General features: G+C 53.4%; 1 protein-coding gene across 5 annotated transcripts; it reads left to right on the top strand.

Moving 5' to 3' along the window:
* Positions 1–621: 621 nt before the first annotated feature.
* On the top strand, positions 622–24,369 carry STX16 (syntaxin 16). Of its 5 annotated transcripts, none has more exons than XM_017337818.4 (8): positions 622–1,468; positions 14,932–15,039; positions 15,584–15,724; positions 16,431–16,596; positions 17,890–17,981; positions 18,489–18,632; positions 19,765–19,845; positions 21,630–24,369. In XM_017337818.4, exons 1-8 carry the CDS (start codon positions 1,337–1,339, stop codon positions 21,732–21,734), a joined length of 969 nt encoding a protein of 322 aa, XP_017193307.1. In that variant the 5' UTR covers positions 622–1,336; the 3' UTR covers positions 21,735–24,369. The 5 variants fall into 5 exon arrangements, with proteins under 5 accessions (XP_017193307.1, XP_089163083.1, XP_017193309.1 ...); XM_089306957.1 differs by lacking the exon at positions 21,630–24,369 and adding an exon at positions 20,837–21,333; XM_017337820.4 differs by having other exon boundaries at positions 1,203–1,417.

The raw sequence follows: 24,369 nt of genomic DNA, 5'->3' as shown, positions 1-24,369 counted from the left end.
CCGCGACCCCCGCCTGCCGCTGGCGGCGCCGCCCGGGCGACCTGGACGCCCGGAGCTCCCGCTTCACAATTTTTTCCTTTTTTTTTTCCCCCCTCTCCTGGTTGTTTTTTCAGATACATCTTTTTTTTTTTTTTTTTTTCTTTTTCAGAGTTGAAAAAAAAAAGCCCTCCACAACAGAACAGCGCGAGCGCGAGCCGCCGCCCGCAGCGAGCGTGCTCGGCCTGCAGAGGCCGGCGCCTCCCGCCGCCCCCGCCCCCGCCGCGCCGCGCGGCTGTGCTCTGCTGGTGCCCAAGTTCGCCTGCCCAGGAACTTGGCACTCGCCATTGCGGGGCCACGGCCCTGGGCAGCGGCCTGCAGCTCGGGGGCCACGCGCCCCGGGCTGAGCGCTGCCCCCCGGGCCCGCTCCCAGTGCCTGAGCCCCGCGGGGGCCGGGAAAACGGGGTGCCCCGGCCATGCCCCGGGAGAGGGCGGAGCGCGCCCGCGCCCGCGCCCGGGTGTGGGCAGGGAGCTCCCGCGCCCGGAACGTTGCGAGCAAGGCTTGCGAGCGTCGCAGGGGGGCACTCGCGAGGGACGGACAGGAAGAGGGCCAGGGGGGACGCCAGAGCCCGGGACCACGGCACGGAAGCGGCCCGGGGCTGAGCTCGCAGTCAGATCCGGGGATGGAGGGAGCTGGAGGAGAGGAGTGAGGAGGCCGGGGAGGGTGGCCCTGCTGTCCTCCTGGAGGCCAGCGGCCTGCTGGCGGCGGGGGAGCAGGCCGCGCAGGAAGGAGAGGGGTCAGGAGGTCGCCGAGCCGCAGCAGGCTCAGCGCAGGCCGAGAAGGGAGCTGCAGGCGCTGTGTAGCCGAGGGCTGGGGTTGGCCAAGGAGGGCCGAGGCCGGGCCTCTGGCGGGGACAGCGAGGCAGGGCCCGGCCCCGGGGCGCGGCCTAGACGCCGGAGCGCGCGGCCAGGGGCAGCCCGGGGGTCAAAGGCCGTTGGGGGTCTCGGGGTCTCAGGGAGTCGAGGGAGGCAGGGGGCTTCAGGTGCTGCCAGTCCCGAGCCGGATTGGCGAGTTATGCGCTTGTAGATCCAGGGTTGGATTGGGGTGGGGGTCTCAGGGACGGCGGCTGGCCAGGCGAGGATTGGGGGGATTCAAGTGCTTGGAGATCGAAGCCAGGTCTTGGGTAGGGGGAGTCAGACAATTGGCAAGCCTAGGCGGTTATCTGGGGAGGGGTCTTCGCGCCTCGTCGGCTGGAGGCCTGCGGCCTGGCCCAGGGAGGCCGCTGGCGCGAGGGCGGGCCGGCTGGGCCGGGCCTGGAGGCGGGCGGGGGGCCCTGAGCGGGGTCACACAGGGTGAGCCATGGCCACCAGGCGTTTAACCGACGCTTTCTTGTTGTTGCGGAATAATTCCATCCAAAACCGGCAGCTGTTAGCCGAGCAAGTGAGTAGTCACACCACCTCCAGCCCTCTGCATTCACGTAGCATTGCTGCGGTGAGTCTCCCGGGCACGCGCGCCGCGCGCCCCCGCGCCCCGCCCGCCCGCCTGTCTGTCTCTGTCTGTCTCTCTGTCTGTCAGCCGCGCCGACCAGTCGCGAGCGGCCCCGGCCCGGCCAGGGGGCGTCGCCTTCGCCGGGCCCCGCCCCCGCCGACGGCCGGGCCTGCGGGAGGCCCGCGGGGCGTGGGGAGGGGCGCGGACGGGGCTCCCCCTCGGGAAGGCCGTGGGCGTGGGCGTGCGGCTGCGAGGAGACGGCCCTGCCCTCAAGGCCCGCGGTTCCTCGGCGCTGCCGGGCTTTGTGCGGGTCGCCCCCTCCCCAGGGCTCGCGGTGCGCGGCCGGAGGCCTCGCGTGTCTCCCCGCACGTCGGAAGGAGGCCCGCCGCGGCGCTGCGTCCGCACCTCCCGCGCGAGCCCGGGCCGAGGCGTGGAGGCCGCGTGAGGAACACGCGCCGTGGGCTTCGGCGAGGCCCCGGAGCCCGCGGATTCAGAGCCGAGGCGCGGTGTAGACGGTGCGCCCGGGCCGCGCCGCGAGTCAGATGCTTGTTGGAAGGGATTGCGTGGGCGCATATTTAAACTGCGTGTCTGCACAACCCAGTAGAGCGGGTCGGACTCCGCGCAGCCGCGTGCACGGCCGGGAACGCTGCATCGGGAGCACGGCCCGAGCTCGCGTGGGTTCCTGAAGACTTGGAGGGTGGGCCGCTCCGCCGCTGGGGGCGCGCCCCGTGGCCCTCAGTGTGTTGCGAGCCTTCCTAGATGATCAGAGCCGTCGGATCGCCGAGAATAACCCGGTTTCAAAAGGCGGTCTGCCGCCCGCAGCGTCAGTGTGCCTGGTTTTTAGAAGTTAAGTTAGCGGGCGCATTTACGTGTTTTAATATTTTAATTGTGCGTGCCGAGGCACCGCATCCCCAGACCCCGGAGCGCCCGGGGAGCCTGCGGGCGGCTTCCTGCAGAAGCCCTTCTGCCTGTGCACCCGCAGCAGGAAGATGAAAAATCACCAAATCACCGCGAGAGGCCGGAGCACTGGGGCAGAGGGCAGGGCCTGGCCGCTCCGCTCTCCCGGAGCCGGCAGGTGCACGCGTCGCGGCTGTGGAACGTTGGCTGAGTGGCTCCCAGAAGGCCCCGCCGCACTCCCGAGGTTCATCCTGCGGCAGGTCACACAGAAGTCACACCTCGAGTGTGAATTAGAGCGGCCTTTAGGTGGTAATGCAGCAGTCAGACCAACCGCAGTTGATTACACGTGTGGGTCTTCCTAGCGATGGCACTGAAGGGCTTGGTGGTGTAGTATCAAGAAATCTGTTTCCTATTTAAGTACTTAACCCCCCTCCAGTGAAAGAAGCAAATGAAGCAAGATACTAGTAATTCTTAAGCCTAGTGACAACTATCGCTAGGACATTATATCATTTTACGTACTTTTTCTGTGTGTTTGGAAAATTATAAAAATTTATATTTTGTCAAAGTAAAGTAAAACAGCACAATTTGTAAACATCCATGCTAACTTAGGTAATTAACAAGGCAGTAACTAAACTTGAGAATTTAAATTAATTTTAAAACTCATAACTTGAAATTTTAAATTTCCAATTAGAAGAAAAAGCTGTAGAAAGTTGATTTTCGTGTATTTGCTAGACACAGCTAAAAAGAAATCACACCTAAAATAATTGGAAAATTTCTGAAATTTCACATCCTTATTTGAGGAAAACACTGCAAGAATTGGCTGAAAAGTGGCGTGTGTGTCCATCAAACATCTCGGCACAAAACAGCCCTACAGCCATTGCCATTCAAAAAATGAAGGCCCGTATCTTTTTCTTGTTTGAGGAAAAAACTTGAAATTGGCTTTAGTGATGAGGGTTAGTGTGTCGCTCCGGCCAGTGTGTCAGAAGTAAACACATTCAAGGACAGCCAGCGGAAGTGCAGGCAGCCCCGGCCCGAGGGACCCAGCGGTCACTTGGCCCCACTTTGAGGAGCCCGCACACCTGCCCTCTCCCAGGGTCGGGGCCAAGAAGAGGAAGCGCCAGCAGCAGCAGCCACCGCACTGTCCCTGTGTCTGTCCCAGCGGTGTCCCCCTGGCGCGGCTGTGCTCCTGGTTCTGCCCCAGGACCTCCCACACAGGAAGCCGCTGCTGCCCTGCCCGGCTGCCCTGCCCCCAGCTCCGTGTGACCTCTTTCCTATGAATGAGGTTTAATTCTTTTTAAAGTTTAACAGCTAGAACTGGCCACAATGCTGCTTACTTGTTTGTGTTAATGTTAGCTTTGGTGGTGTTGTTGTTGTTGTTGCTTTCAAAGACATGAGTTTGATGTTGGACTCGGCAAAGTGCAGGTCGTTGGGGGTTGGCCTCAGTTTTGGATGCCCCTTCCCTCTGTTGCTGCAGGAAAGACTTTGGGGTGCAAGCCTGGGACTGGGGGCCACTCCCACGCGGGCTGCCTGTAGGGAGCTGCGGATCTCTTCGGTAATGTCTAGGGGCCCTGTCAGTTCAGCAGTGCTTTCTAAGTTCCTGACCGAAGCACAGGGCCTGGGCTTTGATTTGCAAATAGGAACCCGGAGGGGGGTCCCTCCCGAGGCTGAAGTGACTCCAGCAGCCAGGCCATCCCAGGGGCAGCGGAGGTGGGGTGATGGCGTCTTGAGGAATGAAGTTGAGTTGCTGCTCTGATCCAGATGCCCTGTGACGACTTTGCTTCCCTTGCTCCCGAGTGGAGCTGCGTGGCCGGTGTCTACCGCCCGGTCTACACTCTGCTTTAAAATACAGCGTCATCGCCACCTGGGAGCCACAGCTAACGGCTCTTGGATTAGTTTGAAGCCAGCACATCATTTTTAAATAAAAATGTGAACTTTGGGGGAAAAATAAACCGGGAGTTAGCTCTACTTTCTTTAGTCTGCACTGCAGTACTAGCTGAGATTCATTGAGAGCTTGCCCGTGTCTGGCATGGGGTGTGCCCCCGTGGGGTCCTGACAGGGCCAGGCCAGGAGCTGGTGGCTGTTTTCCTCGTGACACAGATAAGGAAGCCAGCTGGAGAGGAGTCAGGGGCTGCTCCAGGATCCCCCACCTAACGGCCAGGGCCTGCGCCTGGAGCTCCCCTCCGGGCCCGCACCAGTGCTGGGAGATGGACGGCCCTGTCGTTGACAGACATTCTGCCCCTGCAGCGGGCTTCCGTCCTTCCTTATCTCTCCTCGTGACATACATAGTCTGCCTTACCTTGTGCCTTGAAGGGTCTGCGTTTTAGCCTAGGCTGAGTTGGTTGGAAAATTAGTCCTCTCTTTAGAATCCAAGTATGAAATCATTGTATATTTCTCTTTAGATCTATTTGCTTTTCTGCTTTTACAGATTCCGTTTGCGCAGTGAGGCTTGCTTGAGAAGAAGGGTACTTTGTTGGACAAAAATGAAGCAGACTTTTATTTTGGCAGTGAGGGGAATAAAGTAAATACCACTATAGCGAGGGCCTGAGTTTCCAGCTCATCCTGCACGGCCTCTCCAGACTTCCTGAGTAAACACAGATGGGTTTCCACTTACTTCTTCAGTCTTATGCAGAAAGTTCTGTGGACTGTGAGTCCCACGTGCTCCTTGGGGTTTTCAGTGTTTGCTTGGGTGCGTGCCGTGGGCAGGTCAGAAGCCTAGATTTAGACATGATAAAGATTTAGAGGGTGATGATGTGTAGCAACGTGTTTTCATTTGGCTGTGCTTTGGTCTTTCCTGATGATAATTCCAAATATTTTAATTCAAGTCTTGACTAAATTTCCTGGTCATTTGGTAGCAAGGGAATTTTGAAAATTTTATATTTTTAAGTAGCAAAGTTGGGAGGGGGGTTTCTTTGAAAAGATGACCTTTGAATTAATTCCTGATGTGGTGTGGTAGCGGCTGCCTGTCACGAGGAGTCCCTGAGCTGTGCGTGAAGTTAGGGAAGCGGGGTGAGGCAGGGGGCCTGCGCCTGGGTCTTCCCGTCCTCCCCAGGCGCGTCGCTGGGACTGCAGGCAGCATGCATTGACACGTTTTGAAGCCTTAGTTTTCTTTTATTTATTTTCTTTTATTTATTATTTTCTTATTTGTAAGAGCAGTTGTTTCAGGTCCTAGGATCTCTGATTCCGGTTTTTACCTCTTCTCAGCTGATAACCAGCCGTGCAAATCTAAAGAGCAGGGTGTGTGTGCCTGGAAGGCCTGGAAGACAGGACCCGCGCAGGCCGGGCTGCCGACCGCGGCTTGTCGTCACTTTGTTTAGACTCAGTGCCAAGGAGCGTGAGAAGAGGCAGACGAAGTTAGGGGTTTGCCTCGTGTCTTGTTTTACTAATTACAGATTTTAGTGCCCCATTGCTGGAAATGTTAACCTTTTGAAAAAGAAAAGCATGTTTTCTTTTAAAGTAGAAGGTGTTTAGATTTCCACTGGACACCATGGTCTCCATTCATCTCGCAGTGCTACGGTCACGGGCGTGTGTGAATGCAGCCGCTCGCTCCACGCGCGTGCTGGGAGTGAGGAGGGCCTCCCGCTCTCCCTCTCTGCCACGTTACCTGCTGGACTGTCCGGGGAGAGCGCTGTCTGATCGCGTCTGCTGCTGCTCTCCTTGTCTAACAACGCTTTGGCACTGATAGACTAGCTGCATTTTGCTCTATTAATTTTTAAATAAGTTATTTTTCTGTTTTCTAAATTTACTGCTAAACGTTAAAAAATCAACACGGTTGATTACTGAAATTCGCCACTAATTATTTCACTGATCAATACTGTAAAAAAAGGACTTAGTTGTTTAGATTATCTGTCATTAGTAAATGTTCAGAAGATTTGTGTGGATCTGAAAAAGAATCTTTGGTTTTTAAATCGGAACTTAACTCTCTGGTGCCCTTTCCCACTCTCCCATTAAAAAAAACAATCTCCCCTTACCTTTGTTCCGTGTGTGTGCTTGCTTTCACAGTAGCTTTATGAATAGCTGTGTGCTCTCCAGAGTGAGAATACATGCCAAGCACATGGTCGGGATTTTTCCTCTATTTTACCACCTGTGTCTCTCTCCCGGAAAGAGTGGTTTCCCGGCTCTGCTGTTCTCCTGTTACCACAGATAGGATGAAGCCGTGTGTGCCGCGTTTAATGTGTAGCAGCCTTACATACTGTGGTCACTCAAATATTATCTGAATACAGCCATAGGCAGGATTTGTAGCTGGTTCGTTTTTAAATTTTGAGGCACTCGCAGGGCTTGTTTACGTGCTAAAATATGCATTTATTTGACATGGTAAAATTACATTTTAGCTTTGCTCTCTTATTTCATTTTCCTAAGGGACATTTAGAATGTGTTATTGTGTATGCTATTTGATATTTGTGAAACAAGTAATTAAGTATATTTTAGTGAAATATATAAACTGAAATATATAGTGAAATAGATTTAGTATATTTAAGTGTGTTTTGTTTCCAGTGTGTCTTAATTTTACTACTGTTTATGGGTTGTTTCCTATCTCATTTACCAAAACAATAACCACAGTAAATAAAAATAAGAACATATTGATGTAGTTTTTTTAAAAAAAGGAAGAATCAGAAAGGGACATTTTTAAATGCCTTGGTTAGTGCAACTTAATATCTAGTGAACTTAGAGTTATCTAAAATCTGTGTTTTCTCAACTGACCCTGTCTTGTCTGTCTGTCTGTCCCCATGCGTCTCTTTTGCTATCCCTGACTGGATGGGACTGGTGGACGACACACCCCTGCAGGAGCTGGATGAGGTATTGTGTTTTGAAGATTTTTATATGTTAGGTGATTTTAGTTTATAAAATGCTGTTTTTCCTGAAGCTGCTGGTCACATACCCATGAAATGCGAACAGAACTTAGTTTTAGTACTTGTTTTGGTTACGACATAATCGTGTTTAACAGTGGGATGCTGGCCTTGTTTAGTGGGTTTTCACACCGTGTGGACTGATGGTTTGGAAAGCGACGTGGGAGTGTTCTCTGCCTCACTGAGGAGCAGCGCAGGGCGACTGCTTTCTTGACGTAAACCAGGTGGAATAAGGCTGTGTCTGTACAGGGGCTGAAGCCCGGCGCTGTGGACGCAGCCGCTGGCGGCAGTGAGGCCCTCGTGCGCGCCCTGGCAGCCTGCTTCTGGGCTTCTCTGTCTGTGGACGTGGAGCTGCGTCACGGGTGGAGGGGACAGGAGCCTGTGCTGCTGTCAGCGTTTGTGTGCCTGGCTGCTTCAGCGATGCAGACGGAAGACTGGTTTTCCCGAGGGCAGGCCTTCAAAAGAGTGCTTAGGATGAGGTGTCTGTCTTTGCTTTTTTGGTGTAAAATTTCCCCAAATAGGGAGTATGTCCAGAAGATGAAATTAGGACCACCACGTTCAAAATGAGTGGTGTCCTGGCTAGTAGCCTGAGATCGCTCTATAAATCTTGCAAACCTGAACTAGTTGATAATAGATATTGGGAATTGATTAAATCTCAAATATAACAGCTCAGTCCCTGGCTGTAAAGACTGCACAGCGCAAGCTTCCGGACACGTGGGCCGTGGGGAGGCAGTGGGATTTCAAAAGGGCCATGCAAATAAAATTAAAAGTTATTTTAATTTTGGTACAAATTTTTTTTTGGAATCCATGCATATGAAAAGAAACTATGCATGGATTTCAGGTTTTTTTCTGCACCACAGTAAAATCTTTTGATTACATTTTCCCACAAACTTTTTGAAGTTCCCTCATGGATAATATAATTCCATTCTTTTTTTTAAGGCAAATAACTCACATTTGTGCTTTTTTGTGTGTTGAAAAATTCTGAAAAGATACACAAGAAACTTAACAGTGATCCCTGTGGAGAAGAGCGTGGAGTGGAGGGGACTTCTTCCCATCACAGGCCTTTTCTTGTACACACACACACAGGCACATGCACACACAGGCACACACACGCAGGTACACACACAGGCACACACACACACATGCACGCACACAGGCACACACACGCACACAGGCACACGCACACACAGGCGCACACACACAGGCGCACATACACAGGCACATGCACACACAGGCACATACACACAGACACACAGGCACACACACACCCCTTTTGAAGAATGACGTGTGTTTACTTTTGTCAGTTAGAAACAGCGTGTATTGAAGAGCGGACCCTTAGCTGCCAGCTCGTGGAGTTGGGTGTGATGGCCACTCCTGGTTAGGGCTTCCTGACCCGTTCAGGAACCTCCCCGACAGCCCCGGCTGGGCCCTGAAGGGATGAGGTCACGTCTGCTCGCACACTTGGGCGGAGTTGCTGACCACTCTCCACGGCAGCGCTGGGGGCCTGGGGGCAGGAGGTCTTGGGACAGCCTGGAGGTTGGAGCAGATGCCGCTCCATACTTACTTATACCCACCTAAAGGAGACGGGGTCGGGGCAAAGAGCAAGCCGTTGAGGTCACTCGGGTTGAACGAGGCTGGCGAGGTGTGTGAGGGTCTGAGTTACCAGGGGTCTGCCGGCCGGGCCCGCTTCCGGGCCTTCCCCGAGTCTCCAGGCAGCAGGTTCCAGGGCGGGACGCGCTGGCTGAGCTCGCTTATCTGACACCTCGCGCCCTCCCCTCACGTCCTGTGGCCGGAGACCTGGGTGGGGCGCCCCTGTCCTGCACACGAGCCTCACTCGCCCCGGTCTCGCTTGTCTGGCACCATTGTGTTTTTCATGAAGTGCCTTCCAGAATTGTACCTGACGTGGACGCTGTTAACCTCATCCATCCGCCCGTCCACAGTGGGCTCACTCAGCTCATAATCCTGTGTTCATTACTGGGGAGAGCCAGGTGCTGGGCTAGGGGCTGCGGTGCAGGAGGCATGGGCGTCCAGGGCTTCACACTGCTATTGCTGGGAGCAGTGAAGGCCTCCCAGCCCCCGGAGGGGTTGTGTGGGAGCAGGCACCCCGACTGCCCCCGCGCTGGAGCCTCCCCGGCTGGTGGCTGCTTCTGCTCACCTCCAGGCTTCCTGCCCAGTCAGACCTGAGTACCCTGGAGATGCCACTCCCTGTCCGTCTCAGCAGGTGTCCCTGGGGGAAGCTGTCCACCATTCATTCCCTGTCTGGCCAGCGACCCCTCTGGGCCCTGCCCTGTGGTCTCTCTACTTCCCCTCCTGTGGCCAGGCAAGCTCCTAAGTTGTTTCTTTTCCATTCAGATAGGAACTGCTAAAACATTACAAGATGTCAGTGTCAGGTCCCTAGACACTGTCGGGAGAGCCAGGCTGGGCTGGGACACAGCCCACCGAGCACCGCCTGTCCGAGGGTGACACAAGGAGCAGCCTTCCTCTGTGCGCGGCTGTCGGTGCCGCGGGAGGTGGAGCTGCTGAGGTGCTCAGTGCAGGTTACAGGGCAGGGTCTGCGCCTGTGTTTCCTAGGGGTCTGCGTGGAGACAAAGGAAGAGCAGTAAACTAGCAGCACTTCCACCAGAGTAGTGTGCTTCTCATTTTTTTTATTTCTGTGTTTTTGTACAGTTGGAAAGTGCTTTTGAACATATAATCACCAGGAGAGGTAAACATTATTTTAAATTATCACGGGTTAAAACAATGTGGTGTTAACATCGCCAACTGCCTGGTACCCACACACTTAGTCACTCTTCCAAGAACCCCGCGATTCCTTAAGCCTGGTTGTTAGCACAGTCTTTGAGCCTTTTGTACCCGTGTGCTGTGTGTGGTCCGATCCATCCTACAGGTCCCCCTGTAAGTGGGCGTCGCCAGGCTGTAATGTCAGGTCCCTCCTGGAATCGCTGGTGTTCTCACTCCCTGTGCACTGCAGCTGCGTATAGCTGTTTGGGGGCATGTGGGGGTGGGGATGGTATGGGGAGGAGGTATGCCTAACTTTTCCAGTCTGCCCACAGGTTTGCTCTTTCCTTAGTTGTACAGAACACTAAATCAGAGTTTGTTGGTTGTTTTTTTTTTTTTAAGATTTATTTATTTATCTGAAAGTCAGAACTTCAGAGACACACATACACACACACACACAGAGCGAGCAAGCGAGCTTCCATCTACTGATTTACTCCCCAGATGGCCACAATGGCCAGTACTGGGCCAGACAGAAGCCAGGAACCAGGGCTTCATCTGGGTCTCCCACGTGGGTGGTAGGTTCCCAAGCACTTGGGCCGTCTTCCACTGCTTTTCCCAGACCATTAGCAAGGAGCAGAAGTGGAGCAGCCAGGACACAAACCAAGGCCCGTATGCATCACAGGGGTGACTCTACCTGCTACACCATAATGTCCCAAGACAGAGTTTTCTGAGTGGGGAGGCTGTGTGTTTGGCACGGTGAGCTTTATGAGCGTGTGTGTATATGTTGATTCCTTTCATAGATCAAGAACTTGTCCGTACTGTGTGGTGCTCTGTAAAGGACAAATGTCGATGCCTAAAGTGGATCAAGGGCAAAAGCGGACTTCAGTGAGACTGTGGACAAGGCCGTGGGCGTGCCTGCAGTCGCATCCATGGGCTTGTCTGCATCGTGTTAGGGAGGGCATCCAGGTAGTTCCTCTGGGGCAGAACTGGGGATCAGAGATAAGGAGCTTCAGAGCACAAATTTCTTTAACAAAAGTTGAAATTAGGTGAGAATGCGCAGAAAGATTCAGGAGCCTTCAGTTTATCTGCATGGGGCGGGGGGGGGGGGGGGGGGGCAGCTCGGGAGCTGCTGCACACAGGGGCCCTCAGGACGCAGGGCAGCCGGTCACAGGCGCGAAGCTCTGAGGTGGGGCAGGTGGTCGCGTGCACTGGCCTGTATGTGCATGTTCCTATCTGTTCCCATTTCAGATTGTTGGTATTTATCTTCAGTTATGTTTTCCCAAAACTGTCTTCTTTTTCATAGTACATATTGTGATATACGCTGCAAATCCATGCTGTGATAGTACCATGATAACATCACAGATCCATGTGATAAAATCCACAGTACACACCACAACATTACAGTTCCATGCATGCCATGGTGCCATCATAAATCCATGGGAGAAAATTCATGGTACGTGCTGTGATGCATGTTGTAAACCCATATGACAGTCGCATTACAGATTCACGCAGTAAAGGTCACAGTACACACCGTGATACACGCTGCCAGTGCGTGGGCACAGTTCATGGTGTGCACTGGTCACACCGCAGAGCCGTGCCCTGGAAGAGGGGACACGTTCCTTCTCAGAAGGGCAGCGGCTCTTTATCAGAGGAGCCAGCTATGGCTGCTACTCACCCTGTAGTCTCGGTCCCGAAGACAGCTGTCCCTCTTAGGTGAGATCCAGGTCTGGTGTGTGGGAAAGGTAGCAACAGCTGAGCAGGCTGGCCTCTCTCAATTAGCAAGCTTCCTCGGTACCCTTAAAGGGTACGTTTGTTCCAGTTTTGACTTACGTCACATTTTTTGGGACGACATCTATTGTGTGAAATCAAGTACTGTTTAAAAAGAGTAGCTTCCATTTCAACTGACTTTTCAAATGTGGTTTATCAAACAAAAGTATGCTAATGACAACACAGATAAATTTAGATAGGGAGATACCATCTCTGGTGAATCTTTCTTATGTGTATTTGTAAATAGTAAGAACAGTACAAGTTATTTTGCACATGAGTTTAGAAACATAAAATTGCTGTAGAGAAAACAAATCATTATTACTCAATAAAATAGGGTGTAATAATAAAATATGGCAGATTAGACAATAAACTGACAGTGAAATTTTTCCGACACACAAAGAGGTGCCTTAGCAGTGTTAGCGCTCGTTAGCGAAGCAGCTGGGGTTGTGAGTCCAAGCCTCTGCCCAGCACCTGTTGGTTGGACTTCCAGCTGGGTGGTGGGAGCGGGTAGCGGGTGAGGGGCATCCCCCTGCCTTAGCCTCCCCCACAAAGTTGTGTGCCTTCTGGTGACTGGGGTAGGGCTGTCGAGGAGCAGACTGTGTGGGTGGTGGCAGATACCCTCTGCCTGCTCTGTGGGGTGCAGGGTACTGGGGTAGGGCTGTCGAGGAGCAGACTGTGTGGGTGGGGGCAGATACCCTCTGCGTGCTCTGTGGGGTGCAGGGTGCATACACTGGCTCTCCCTGTGGTCCCTAAGGGAGACGGCTTTACTGTTGCTATGTGCTCCTATGAGGTCTCCTATGTTGTCGCTGGTGCCATTGGTGGGGAGTGAATCAAAGCCCTGTTTTGCTGCTGTTATTTTCATCTGATGGCTGCTTGTCCTGATTCATTTTCTTAGCAAATTGCAGTCCTGTCTCACGGGTCTGCCCCGGTGATCGGCAGCTCACCAGGGAAAGGGGCCTCCACAGTCAGCCCACCCAGGTTTTAATCTGATTGGTGATGGCTCCGTGGCTTTGGGCAAGCCACTTTACTCTTCTGAGTTTCAATTTCCGTATTTATAGATTGCAGTAATAGTCCCTAGCTCACCTAGTTTTTGTGAGGATTAAAATAATAAAAAGAATGTACAAGTCCTCTGGAAGCAGACGAAAGGTGGTGGGGTGCAGCATCGCCACTTGAGGGGCTTGGAGCCGCAGACCGTGCGCGGTCGGATGACACACCATTTGTGTGAGACCGGAAATGACACAGGCCTGCAGGGCCAGGAGGGCGCTTGACGCAGGTGGACTTAATCATGGCTCCCAGACGCCCTGGAGGCGGTGTGGGGCCTGTCCTGCCCCACGGCTGTCCTGGGAGTCGTGCTGCCTGAGCCCAGGGAGTGCCCCAAGCCCGGTGCAGGAGAACCACGCTGGGGGGTCGGTGAAGACACCGATTTGCTTTTAGGAATTTTGCTGTGATCTCTGTGGGATTTAGAGCTGTTACTTCAGTTCCTTGAATCTGGATCTTCCCTCCCGTGGTTTTTCCCTCCTTTCCTCTGTGGATTTTTTAATTTGTCTTGTTCCTTTATTATTAGAAAAGCAAGCAAGTGTTTACTGAACGAATGAGGGGAGAAATTTAAATAAATGCAGGGAAGGAGCAAGAAAAGCAAACAAAGTTCTGCACCCAACTCCGCTGCGTGACTCAGCATCTGTAGAGGGCTTGTGCGGGCTGTTTTCCGCTGCGTGACTCAGCATCTGTAGAGGGCTTGTGCGGGCTGTTTTCCGCTGCGTGACTCAGCAGCTGTAGAGGGCTTGTGCGGGCTGTTCTCCGCTGCGTGACTCAGCATCTGTAGAGGGCTTGTGCGGGCTGTTCTCCGCTGCGTGACTCAGCATCTGTAGAGGGCTTGTGCGGGCTGTTCTCCGCTGCGTGACTCAGCAGCTGTAGAGGGCTTGTGCGGGCTGTTCTCCGCTGCGTGACTCAGCAGCTGTAGAGGGCTTGTGCGGGCTGTTCTCCGCTGCGTGACTCAGCAGCTGTAGAGGGCTTGTGCGGGCTGTTCTCCGCTGCGTGACTCAGCAGCTGTAGAGGGCTTGTGCGGGCTGTTCTCCGCTGCGTGACTCAGCAGCTGTAGAGGGCTTGTGCGGGCTGTTCTCCGCTGCGTGACTCAGCAGCTGTAGAGGGCTTGTGCGGGCTGTTCTCCGCTGCGTGACTCAGCATCTGTAGAGGGCTTGTGCGGGCTGTTCTCCGCTGCGTGACTCAGCATCTGTAGAGGGCTTGTGCGGGCTGTTCTCCGCTGCGTGACTCAGCAGCTGTAGAGGGCTTGTGCGGGCTGTTCTCCGCTGCGTGACTCAGCAGCTGTAGAGGGCTTGTGCGGGCTGTTCTCCGCTGCGTGACTCAGCAGCTGTAGAGGGCTTGTGCGGGCTGTTCTCCGCTGCGTGACTCAGCATCTGTAGAGGGCTTGTGCGGGCTGTTCGTGTTCTCTTGATCATTGTTTGGATCTTTTGAAACTGCCATTTAAAAATTCTCAGCTCGGGGGGGCACCTTAAATCTTTTCAACCCGGGTTATTGCCTCCGGGCAGGAAAACAGCTTAACCATGCTGGACCCATGACTGCCTTCCCGTTCTTAAAAGCTGTCTGAGGCAGTGTATTGTACGGGTAGCATAAACACGCGCTGCGGATGCCCTGTCCGAGTCAGGGGATGTTGCCCGTGGGAAGTGCCAGTCAAGCTGCGTGGGGGTCTAAGGGTCGCCTTTACCAAACGGTGCATAATTTCACTGACCACTTTAGGTAGTTTGGAAACACAGGTTTTAACTCCTGGTTAATGATATTGAGACTAAGATAACTGGACCAGCACTATTTCTAAAATACGCTAAGTGTGTGTTAATAAAGCTTACTGCTATTAAACATTTTGTATTGGTTCTGTTGATAGCCTGGTGCCTTTTCTTTTTAACCTGTTTCTGATGACGTTAGCTGTGGAGACTAGTGCTAAGAGGTCTTTATCTGAAGGCTCGTTTGTTGACTTTTTATTACATGTCTATAGCCAGATCAAGTCAAATTCATGCTCACAAGTATGTCCAAGGAAATTAAGAACTGGCGCATGAAAAGCTAGGAAAGAGTCCCAGATGCTAGCAGTGTCTGAGCAGGTTTCTAACCCAGCAGGTGCATTAGCTCCTCCATTTCTGTGTCTTTTAGGGAGCAACGTTTAAAGCAACTAAGAACTTGCTGATCTACACTGGATTCAAGTATCTTCTTAAATGTCCCTTTGTGTCTCTGTAGCTTGCTGATGACCGTATGGCACTGGTGTCAGGCATTAGCTTAGATCCGGAAGCAGCCATTGGCGTGACAAAACGGTCCCCTCCTAAATGGGTGGACAGCGTGGATGAAGTAAGTTGAATGTTAGTTTCATGCTGTCTCATATATAAGTTATTGGAACGATGTACTTAATGATATCTGATATCTGACCACTAGGACAACGTTTTAAGGTGTCTCAATTGTGACAACATGTTTTAAGAACTCTAATGGTCAGGACAACATAGATAATCTCATAATGATGAAAACATTTTAAGATGTCTAGTAATCATGATAGCATTTTAAGATATCCACTGTAAAATTAATTTAGCTGCACTTGCTTGCATGCTTCTCCCTAGAAATGCTTTAGCTTTTGGGCTTTGTGCATTTTACGCACTGCAAGAAAAAGCCATGTGTGTGTGAATGATTTTTACTTCAGTTTTAACCATAGTAACTACCTGAATTATAGGACGACGTGGAGAAACTGCACAGCAAGGAAGAGTGGTTTTTGATTTTCTAGTAACTTGAGTTACAGGTTGCTTGCGCGTCAGTGAGTTAGTACGTTTGCCGAGACCACACTCTAGTCCGAGCGTGGCCGCTGGGCTCAGAGCGACTGTTGTGCTGGCGACTGTTCCTCTAGATCCAGTATGATGTTGGCCGGATTAAGCAGAAGATGAAAGAATTAGCCAGCCTTCACGACAAGCACCTAAACAGGCCCACCCTGGACGACAGCAGCGCAGAGGAGCATGCCATTGAGATCACCGCACAGGAGATCACGCAGGTGAGGGTGCCGGGAGTCCGGGGCGGGGCGGGGCCATACAGTGCTGCCACGCTCACTGTGCCGGCTGCTCCGTCCCGGAGCTCCCGTCCCAACCTCAGGTTCTCAGAGGAGGCCTGAGGCCCGTCTTGGATACTTTTGTGGAACAATTAAGTAAAAATTAAATTCAGACATTACTGAGTTCAGTCATTTCATTTTAAAGTGTATGACTTCTATCATAGACTAGAAAAATTTATGCTAAAATATAGTTCTTGTGATTAAGAAGGAAGTTTAGTATCTTGGAAAATTTTTGTATAAAATGTTACATTTGACTAATGCTTAATAGGACTGGCGTTAACAATTTGTCTTTAAGTGTCCTGGGTGCTTAATGGTTGGAGAAAGGGGTGTGGCACTGCGGGAGGAGCCCTGGAAGGGTGGCCCGGTCACAGTGGGGTGGTTCTCCTTTACCCCTCCACCTCCGAGAGGGGGAGCAGAAATAGCACGGGGTCCTCCTGGCAGAGCGTATGCGCTTGCAGTGGGGGGTGGTGCTGTGTGTGCAGTGCAGGACACACAGATGCCTCACAAAGGGGGGTGGACTCGCTTCCGTCTGCGTCAATCAAACCCAGTTACGACGGAGCAGCTCCCTTCCCACTTCCAGCTCGGGAGTGGGGCAGGGTGGCAGAGGGGCTGCCTCTGCGGGCTTGCCCTGAGCCTGGGGCCTGTTCTCCAGCTTTTCCACAGATGCCAGCGCGCTGTGCAGGCCCTGCCCAGCCGGGCCCGCAGGGCCTGCTCCGAGCAGGAGGGGCGGCTGCTTCGGAATGTGGTGGCCTCCCTGGCGCAGGCCCTGCAGGAGCTGTCCACCAGCTTCCGGCACGCGCAGTCGGGCTACCTCAAACGTGAGTCTCAGTGGAAAGATAACTGCTTTTTTTTTCCTCTGCAACTGTTTCTCCATTTAGCCCTGTGCCTTTCCTCATTAGCTTCTTTAGAGATTCGGTTATTTCACTTGAAAGTCTTGAGTTACCGAGAGAGGGAAAGACAGAGAGACCTTCATCTGCTGGTGCACTCCCCGGATGGCTGCAACAGCTGGGACTGGGCAGGTTGGAGCCAGGAGCCAGGAGCTCCATCTGGGTCTAGCACGCGGCTGATGGGCCCAAGCACTTGGGCCATCCTCTGCTGCTTTCCCAGGCGCGTTAGCAGGGAGCTGGATCTGAAGCGGAGCGGCCAGAACTCCAGTTAGCGCTTACATGGGAAGCTGACTTTGCAGGTGGTGGCTTAACGCACCGCGCCACAAGTGGGGCCCCAAAGGGGCCTGGGGGTGTGGTTTGCAGCAGCCCCTCTTAGCTAGGAGCACGTTCACCCCAGGCCCGGAGTGAAGGCACAGCTCCCACACAGTGTGGCGGTGATTCATGTGTCAGCAAACAGCGTGAAGAAGTTGAACACGTGGTCCATTTAAAAACCTGTTGATTTCTAGATGTTGGGATTTGAGAGAGCTACTCATAAATGGGTAGAAACCAGCTATCACCTAAAGCCACATATTTGCCTAACGACCGAAGTATCTGAAAGTGCCTAAAACGCCTTCCCAGGAGCGGTTTTGAACGCATCTGCCGGCGCCACACCAACTCCCCCCCCCCCCCCCCCCGCCGCTACCTTTGCTTCTCAAACACTGCAGAGGCACGTGCCGGCTGTGTCCTCGTCCCAGTCACCCTCTGAACTGGGTCTGTCATTGCCTTGGAATCAAAGTCCCCGCACATACTTGAAAGACAAACAAAACCGGTCCTGTCTTCCTCTGAGAGTTGGCATGTTTGTATTTTAATTTTACTACTTCTGAAATGTGATTAGGGCCATTTGGAATTCTTATTAGAGATGCGTCCAGAGAAATGCTGATATCTGTTTTGTAAGAAAACTTTTAGATTCAATATCCCCACCACACTTGGAGAGTCTCAGGTGTCGTCTCGTTGTTGTGCTGGCGTCACGTGCCGCGGGCCCCTTCGCGGTGACTGCAAGGCTTGCATGCTCTCGTCTGCTCTGTCCCTCGCTCTCTCCGCGCTGCCATTGGAGAGAGGCTTCTTTAAAGCGCTAAGACTGTCTCCACTTTGTTGAGTTTTACTGTAGATTTCACCTTCTTAATGGTGGAACAGTAACCAGGATGGTTTACATATTCCAGTAAAGTGAATTCCTATCTATGATAGGCATGAAGAATCGAGAGGAAAGATCCCAGCATTTTTTTGATACATCAGTACCACTAATGGATGATGGAGAGGATAATACTCTTTACGACCGGGTACGTGAAGGGGCTGCACAGCTGGCTGCTGGTCCTTTGCACTCCGTCCTCTGCCCTTCCCTTCCCAGACCCCCGACTTGTGTGCAGTGCACACAGATCAACGCGGCTGACGTGTGTGTCCACCAGGCGGTCGCTGCAGCGGGCACAGGGACAGCCATCCCACTTCTCGGTTTCCGAAGGTCACAAGGAAGCCCCGTGATCGCTTTCCAGGACTGTCAGGAAAGCAGTCTGCTCCCCGCCTTGTGGGGAGAGCCCGGTAGGCCCGGGCCCGAGCCTCCGTGGCTGCAGCTCGGGCCTCTCCCTGCAGCGCTGCGGTTTAGGTCCTGCTGCTTGGGGGACTTGGATCTTTCCTGCTTGGGAAGGAAAGATGAGTGCTTTGTCTTGTTTCCATGCTTTCTGGAAATATATTTGGGGTTCCTTTTCTTTAAATTGTGTGTAGACTGGTACACCATTGCTCTCCCGGGGACAGAGGGAGCTGACCTGCGCACTCTGCGTGTGTTTTGCTAGGGTTTCACAGATGACCAGCTGGTGCTGGTGGAACAGAACACCCTGATGGTGGAGGAGAGGGAGCGAGAGATCCGCCAGATCGTGCAGTCCATTTCCGACCTCAATGAAATCTTCAGGGACCTGGGAGCCATGATTGTAGAGCAGGTGCGTGAGTTGACCTCTCACCGTGGGGTTTCTGCTGCCGTGTCTGCTCCTTCTCCAGATTTATTTTCTGATCCTGTGAGGAGAAAAATTAGAACCTATTTTCCTCGTGTGTGTGCATACACACAAATTTTATATATATATACACACACACACACACATACACACACGCTACTGTTGTTCCCTTTAAAAACATTAACGAGTCTCTCTCAGATAAAGAATAGAGCGAGGTTCTCACATTCTCCTCCACGCCCCAGCGTGCTCCTGTGAGCCCCTCACTGTGGAGGTCTGGTTGGTTCTGAGCAAGCTCAGCAATAATTCTGATTTATAAGATTCTCCTCCCGATTTTAGCAGGTTATTGGGTAATGGCGATTGGAACCACTAGCTTTCCAGTAGAATTAAATTGTCATTCACCGTGAAAATCTGATTAGGGCATTTATTATCTTGCCAGCAGGGATTTGGGTGCTGGGCTCTGTGAGGCCCACTGCAGGGGAGTGTGCCGGCTGTGGGAGAGCTAGTTACATTAATTACTCCACGCTCCCGGGGCTGCTGCTCTCTCTGCTGATCCAGCATGTTGCAGTAAGAGCCCTGCTCGTCCATACAGCCCAGTGTTCCTACTGGAGTCAAGAGATTAAACAACTAAAATTCTCCTGTAGGGCATGTTTTTCATTAGAGATGGTAGACTGGAACTCACTGTTCTCTGGTCTGACCCACGTGGACCTGTGTTCACGTTCGGAGACGTGAGCGCCCACTTCAGGCCTCCTGGTGACCGGGAGGGTTAAAGTGGTGTTCTGAACAGCCAGGGGCACAGGGCCCGGCCCTCGCTGCGCCTGCGCCACCACGTTCCCACCGCGCCACGTGCTCTGTGAAGCCACAGTGAGCCTGAACAAGGCAGACCCCACAGTGACCAGGTCCACGGGAGGAGCCACGATGTGTCAGGATTTCCTTCTCGTGAGCTGGACGTCCCTGCTGTCGCGTGTCTCTGCTTGAGGACGGGTCCCAGGGCTCGCCGTGCGCACCTGCTGCCCCGCGGGGGCCGGGGGGGCCATGTCTGCAGTTTGCGTCTCTCATTTCTGAACTCCAGCTTCCCAGTCGCGGCTGTTGATTGCCTGTAACTGGCTTACTTGTTCCTCAGGGTACAGTGCTCGATAGAATTGACTATAATGTTGAGCAGTCCTGTATCAAAACTGAAGACGGCCTGAAGCAGCTGCACAAGGTAACGCCCCTGTGCCCGTGGGGAGACTGTCGGGGGCCGCTAGCGCCCTGGAGGCTGCGTCGGGGCGCTCTCCTCGGGTCGCCGCCGGCTGTGGAGCTGCACGGGCACCATCGCCGCGGCTCAGGGTTCCAGGCACGCCGCGGCCTGGCCTGGAAGTTGTTGAGAATTCCAGAGCGTTTGGGGTTTCCTTCTTGTAGAAAATCCTTCGTCCCAGGAGGCTGACGGGCATTCGCTGGTCTGTGTGCGGAGACAGCTGCCGGGGCTGACGCAGGCTTCTCTTGTGACGACCGCTGGTGGACAGTCATTCTGGAGAGGAGACTCTGATTCTCCCTCTGATTACCACAGCAAACTGAGGTCACCCTGAGAAGAGGGAGGCTTGTTGAAGGGAGAGAGAGGTCTCTTGCGCTAATAAGGCACCTGTTTGGGGGATGTCTTTCAGGATATTTGTTAATATCTTTTTTATTATTTTTTAAATTTTTTTGACAGGCAGAGTTAGACAGTGAGAGAGACAGAGAGAAAGGTCTTTCTTCCGTTGGTTCACCCCCCAAATGGCTGCTACAGCCGGCGCTGCGCCAATCCGAAGCCAGGAGCCAGGTGCTTCTCCTGGTCTCCATGGGGTGCAGGGCCCAAGCACCTGGGCCATCCTCCACTGCACTCCCGGGCCACAGCAGAGAGCTGGACTGGAAGAGGAGCAACTGGGACAGAATCCGGCGCCCCGACCGGGACTAGAACCCGGTGTGCCAGCGCTGCCAGGCGGAGGATTAGCCTATTGGCCGCGGCGCCGGCTGTGAGAGGTTTTAGAGAGTATCATCTGGCACTGACTTCCCAAGTGCTCCAGGCTGCCTGTTAGGAAATCAGGCAAGCTGCGTTTCATCGCGGCCATCGTGCGGCCGTCAGCACCCACCCGCTGGTGCCCTGGTCGTCGCTCGCCTCGGGAGCTGCCCCGGAGGCAGGACTCTGGGTGCTCTGACCAGCCCGCACCCTTCTCCAGGGTGACAGGGGCTCTTCCAGATGGACCAGGAGGCTCACAGAGGAGAGCAGGAGCAGTCGGGAGGCTGGGGACCTTGGACGCGAGACAAGAGGGAGACAGCAGCTCCCCGCCCTCAGGCCTCCGTGTCTGTCGGTGTGGCACTTCTACAGCAGGGGCGTGGTTGGTGGCACTCCCCACTTCAGCAGGGGCGTGGTCGGTGGCACTCCCCACTTCTGCAGCACGGCATGGTTGGTGCACTCCCTTGGAGAGCCCTGTGACCCTGGTCAGGGGAAGAAGTGTGAAGCAGGGTGGAGGTCGCGCTGGCTGATGCGTGTACTCGGAGCTCTGGGAGGACTTAGCTCCGGTGGAGTCTGCACATGACATTCACGGAGGGAGCACCCTCGCCCGTGTTTAGTTCCAGGGATGGTTGCTTTCTTGTTTCTAGATTCGGGAGAGATCAGAAATGGGCCTCTCTGGTTCCGTGAGTTCCGTGCCCCCCGCCCACGGGGTCGTTAGCGAGCTGCTCTCTTTCGTGGTGTCGGGTGTGCACCTGTTGAGGAACGGGGCTGGCAGGAAGCCCTGCATGAAGGAGCGGGTCGTAGCCGCGTGTGGGTGGTGGCAGAAGCAGGTCCCGACCCAGGCAAATCAGCACCAGCACCACGGCCCCCGCATGCTGGTGGCTGGGGCTCACCTCAGCTCCTGGGGTGTGGGGCGGGGGGACGCCGATCACACAGAGCTGAGACCCACAGTGAAGTGAGGAGACTGATTTGGACTTGGGGAGAATGACTGTCTTTCTCCGCCCCTCTTCCCATAGGCAGAGCAGTATCAAAAGAAGAATCGGAAGATGCTTGTGATTTTAATATTATTTGTCATCATCATCGTCCTCATTGTTGTCCTCGTCGGTGTGAAGTCTCGCTAAGTGGCGCTGGGTTCCCGTGGTGCCGCACACTCGGATCTCCCACGCGTGAGGGGACCGGCCATGCTGCTAGCTACCTGCAGGGGAGCAGCCTGCCTGTCCAGGGGACTCTCCCAGCCCTGCTCAGCCCAGGGCGTGAGCTTTGGTGTCTCCTTCACTGTCAGGAGCTTAGGACTTTGGATACTGTTGCAGAATAGAGGTTGAGTTCTGTGATCAGTTATAATATATATTTTTTTGGAAAGAGAAAAGGAATTGGATGTTGGCCGGCCTTGCAGAGCTGTTCAGTATTACGTATATATGCTATTTTTTTTAGCAGTTGTGTCTGAGCAGCATCATGTTAAAATAATTTTTGGAAAAAATTTTTTTAAAGCCATGTGGTTTTTAAGAAATTTGGTACCAAAAATTTATGAGTAGAGGCAAAAATGCCTCTTCATCTTTCTGTATATTTTCCAGTTGACAACAAACTGAGAAGTCCTTTAAGAATTTATAATCCGTTCCCCATTAACTTAATTTAGCTTTTCCATCACTGTTAACGATCAGAGTAACAAAGTGTGAAAAATAGAAAGCCATCATTGATGTTAATTAACACATTTAGATGGGCCAGTTCAAACAGCGTCATAAGTTTAAATTAATTGTAAATAGAGTATGCCTCATTTTACATTTTTGCACTGTGTTTTCTACTATAAACCAAAGGGGTTGCTAGGCAGAACCACCTACGTGCAGACGTTGGTGACGGGAGCCAAGCTCACTCGCGAGGAAGCTTGACGGTGGCGGAAAGTCAACCAGATTGAGCCAGCGCGGCCCCTGCTCGTCCCCAGCTGGCCTTGCTCAGCCCATTACTTACACACTAACCACATAATGACCTGTTCAAACCAAACTCCACTTAATGAACTGTGAATTTACACAGAGGCCATTTTAAATGGGTCACCCCATTTAGGATTAGTGGGTCTCAAATTATTAACCAAACATCACTCCATTTCAAAGTAAAATATTCCACCAGCGATTTGATTTATCGGCTCTTCCATCGCCACTTAGCAATGCCCGGGAAGCAGGCCTGTTCCCAAGGATGGTGAGAATCTTGGGTAGGAAACCCCTCATTGTTAGGGGTGCGGATCAGGTCGCCCAGGTGAGACTGTTGTTTACCTGCCTATGATCAATATGGTGCTTGAAAACATTCCCGGGACTGTGGAATAACGGGGACTGTGACGGAAGTCACCCGTGTTCTTGGCCTTGTCTGAGGGGACACCAGACAGTTTTGATGGTCCTTGTGTCATTTTTGATGGCTCTTCTCGTAAAAAGTTTAGGAAGAGCATGACCTCATGAACCTGTCACATCTGATTTGGACCAGCCGCATACAATGCCTTCCGTGTTGGCGCTGGCGTGGTGTCCAGGAGTTGGGTCCAGAGAGAACATGGGCTGAACCCCAGGCCTTGCCTTGCCACCGCTCCCCAAGGGGCTTCTTCCTCCAGGCAGCCCCTGGTTTTCTTCCTGCTGATGCGGCCGTGGAATGGGAAGGACCTGGCTGGGGGCCCTGGCCGTTCAGGAACCGGGCTGGCATCCCCGAGCAGACACGTGTTAGGGAAACGCACCGGGGTGCCGCCTCGAGTGTGGGGCGGTGACAGACCCCAGAGGACCGAGGTGTTCCCCAGGGTCAGCACGCCGGTCAGGCCGGCAGGCACGGCCACGGCCACGGCCAAGCTGGATGACCTTTGGAGCTCTGGGAGACGCCGAGTCTTGGGGCCTTCCAGGAAAGTGGCCCTTTAGGAGAAGCTCGCCATGGGTTCTGTTTATTTTCAGCAGATGGGGGTCTCCCCTCCCCAACCCACTTGTGCTGAGAAACTCACAGGGGTCCCGTGGGGTGGCAGAGGGGTCCCAGTCTGCCGGAAGCAGCGCGGGACCAGCTATGGGCCAGCAGGGCTGGCGAGCCAAGGTGGGAACTGCAGGCCCCCGAGCTGCCCAGTGCCCTGTTGGGGCCCTCAGGCCCCCGTTTGTGGCTGTTGAGCCTGTACTTGGGGGAAGGTCACGAGCAGCCGGGCAAGAGAACGCGCACCTGGTAGCTCAGGTCGTGGCTTCCCTCCAAGTGAGCCCGCGGCGGCCACCGCGTCTGTGGCCACCGGGTCCCTGTTGGGCTGGGAGGTGACCGTCGCTCAGGCGGGTCTCCCCGGGCACGGCGCCCCCTGGACAGGCTCCTCAGGTGGCGCCAGTGGAGTGGCGCTGGGAGGAGAAACAGGAAGGTGCCCGCAGGTCCCCGGAGCGCCTGACCTCTCCCCGGATTGCGAGTGAAACTGCTGTCTCTTGTTTTGTGCGGTTGGGGTGGGGGTGCTGGCTGGGCCGTGCCTGGGAAGCAGTGTGCGTCTCTAATTTAACGGATTTACCGCTTTCTCTGCTAATTGAGAGAGCATTATTTATTTGTTTTGACACAAGTGCTTTCAGTGTTTTATTCCAGCTAATGGCTTCTTAAAGGTAATAAAACCCTTCCAACCTAATTGGTCAGATAAGATTTTTTTCCTTGTATGCTTAAATAAAGCAATTAGTGAAGCGCCTCTATCCAAAATGACTTTTTTTGTCCTTTTTAAAAAACTAATTTACTGTTACTGGAAACTTTTTGTACAATAAAGCAATCATGCAGATGAAAGAA

This window comes from Oryctolagus cuniculus, chromosome 11, assembly GCF_051225735.1.
Source record: "Oryctolagus cuniculus isolate XC-2025 breed Fujian yellow rabbit chromosome 11, ASM5122573v1, whole genome shotgun sequence".
Lineage (NCBI taxonomy): Eukaryota > Metazoa > Chordata > Mammalia > Lagomorpha > Leporidae > Oryctolagus > Oryctolagus cuniculus.
Note: the sequence above shows the minus strand (reverse complement) of the source record. Positions and strands in the feature narration are given on the sequence as shown.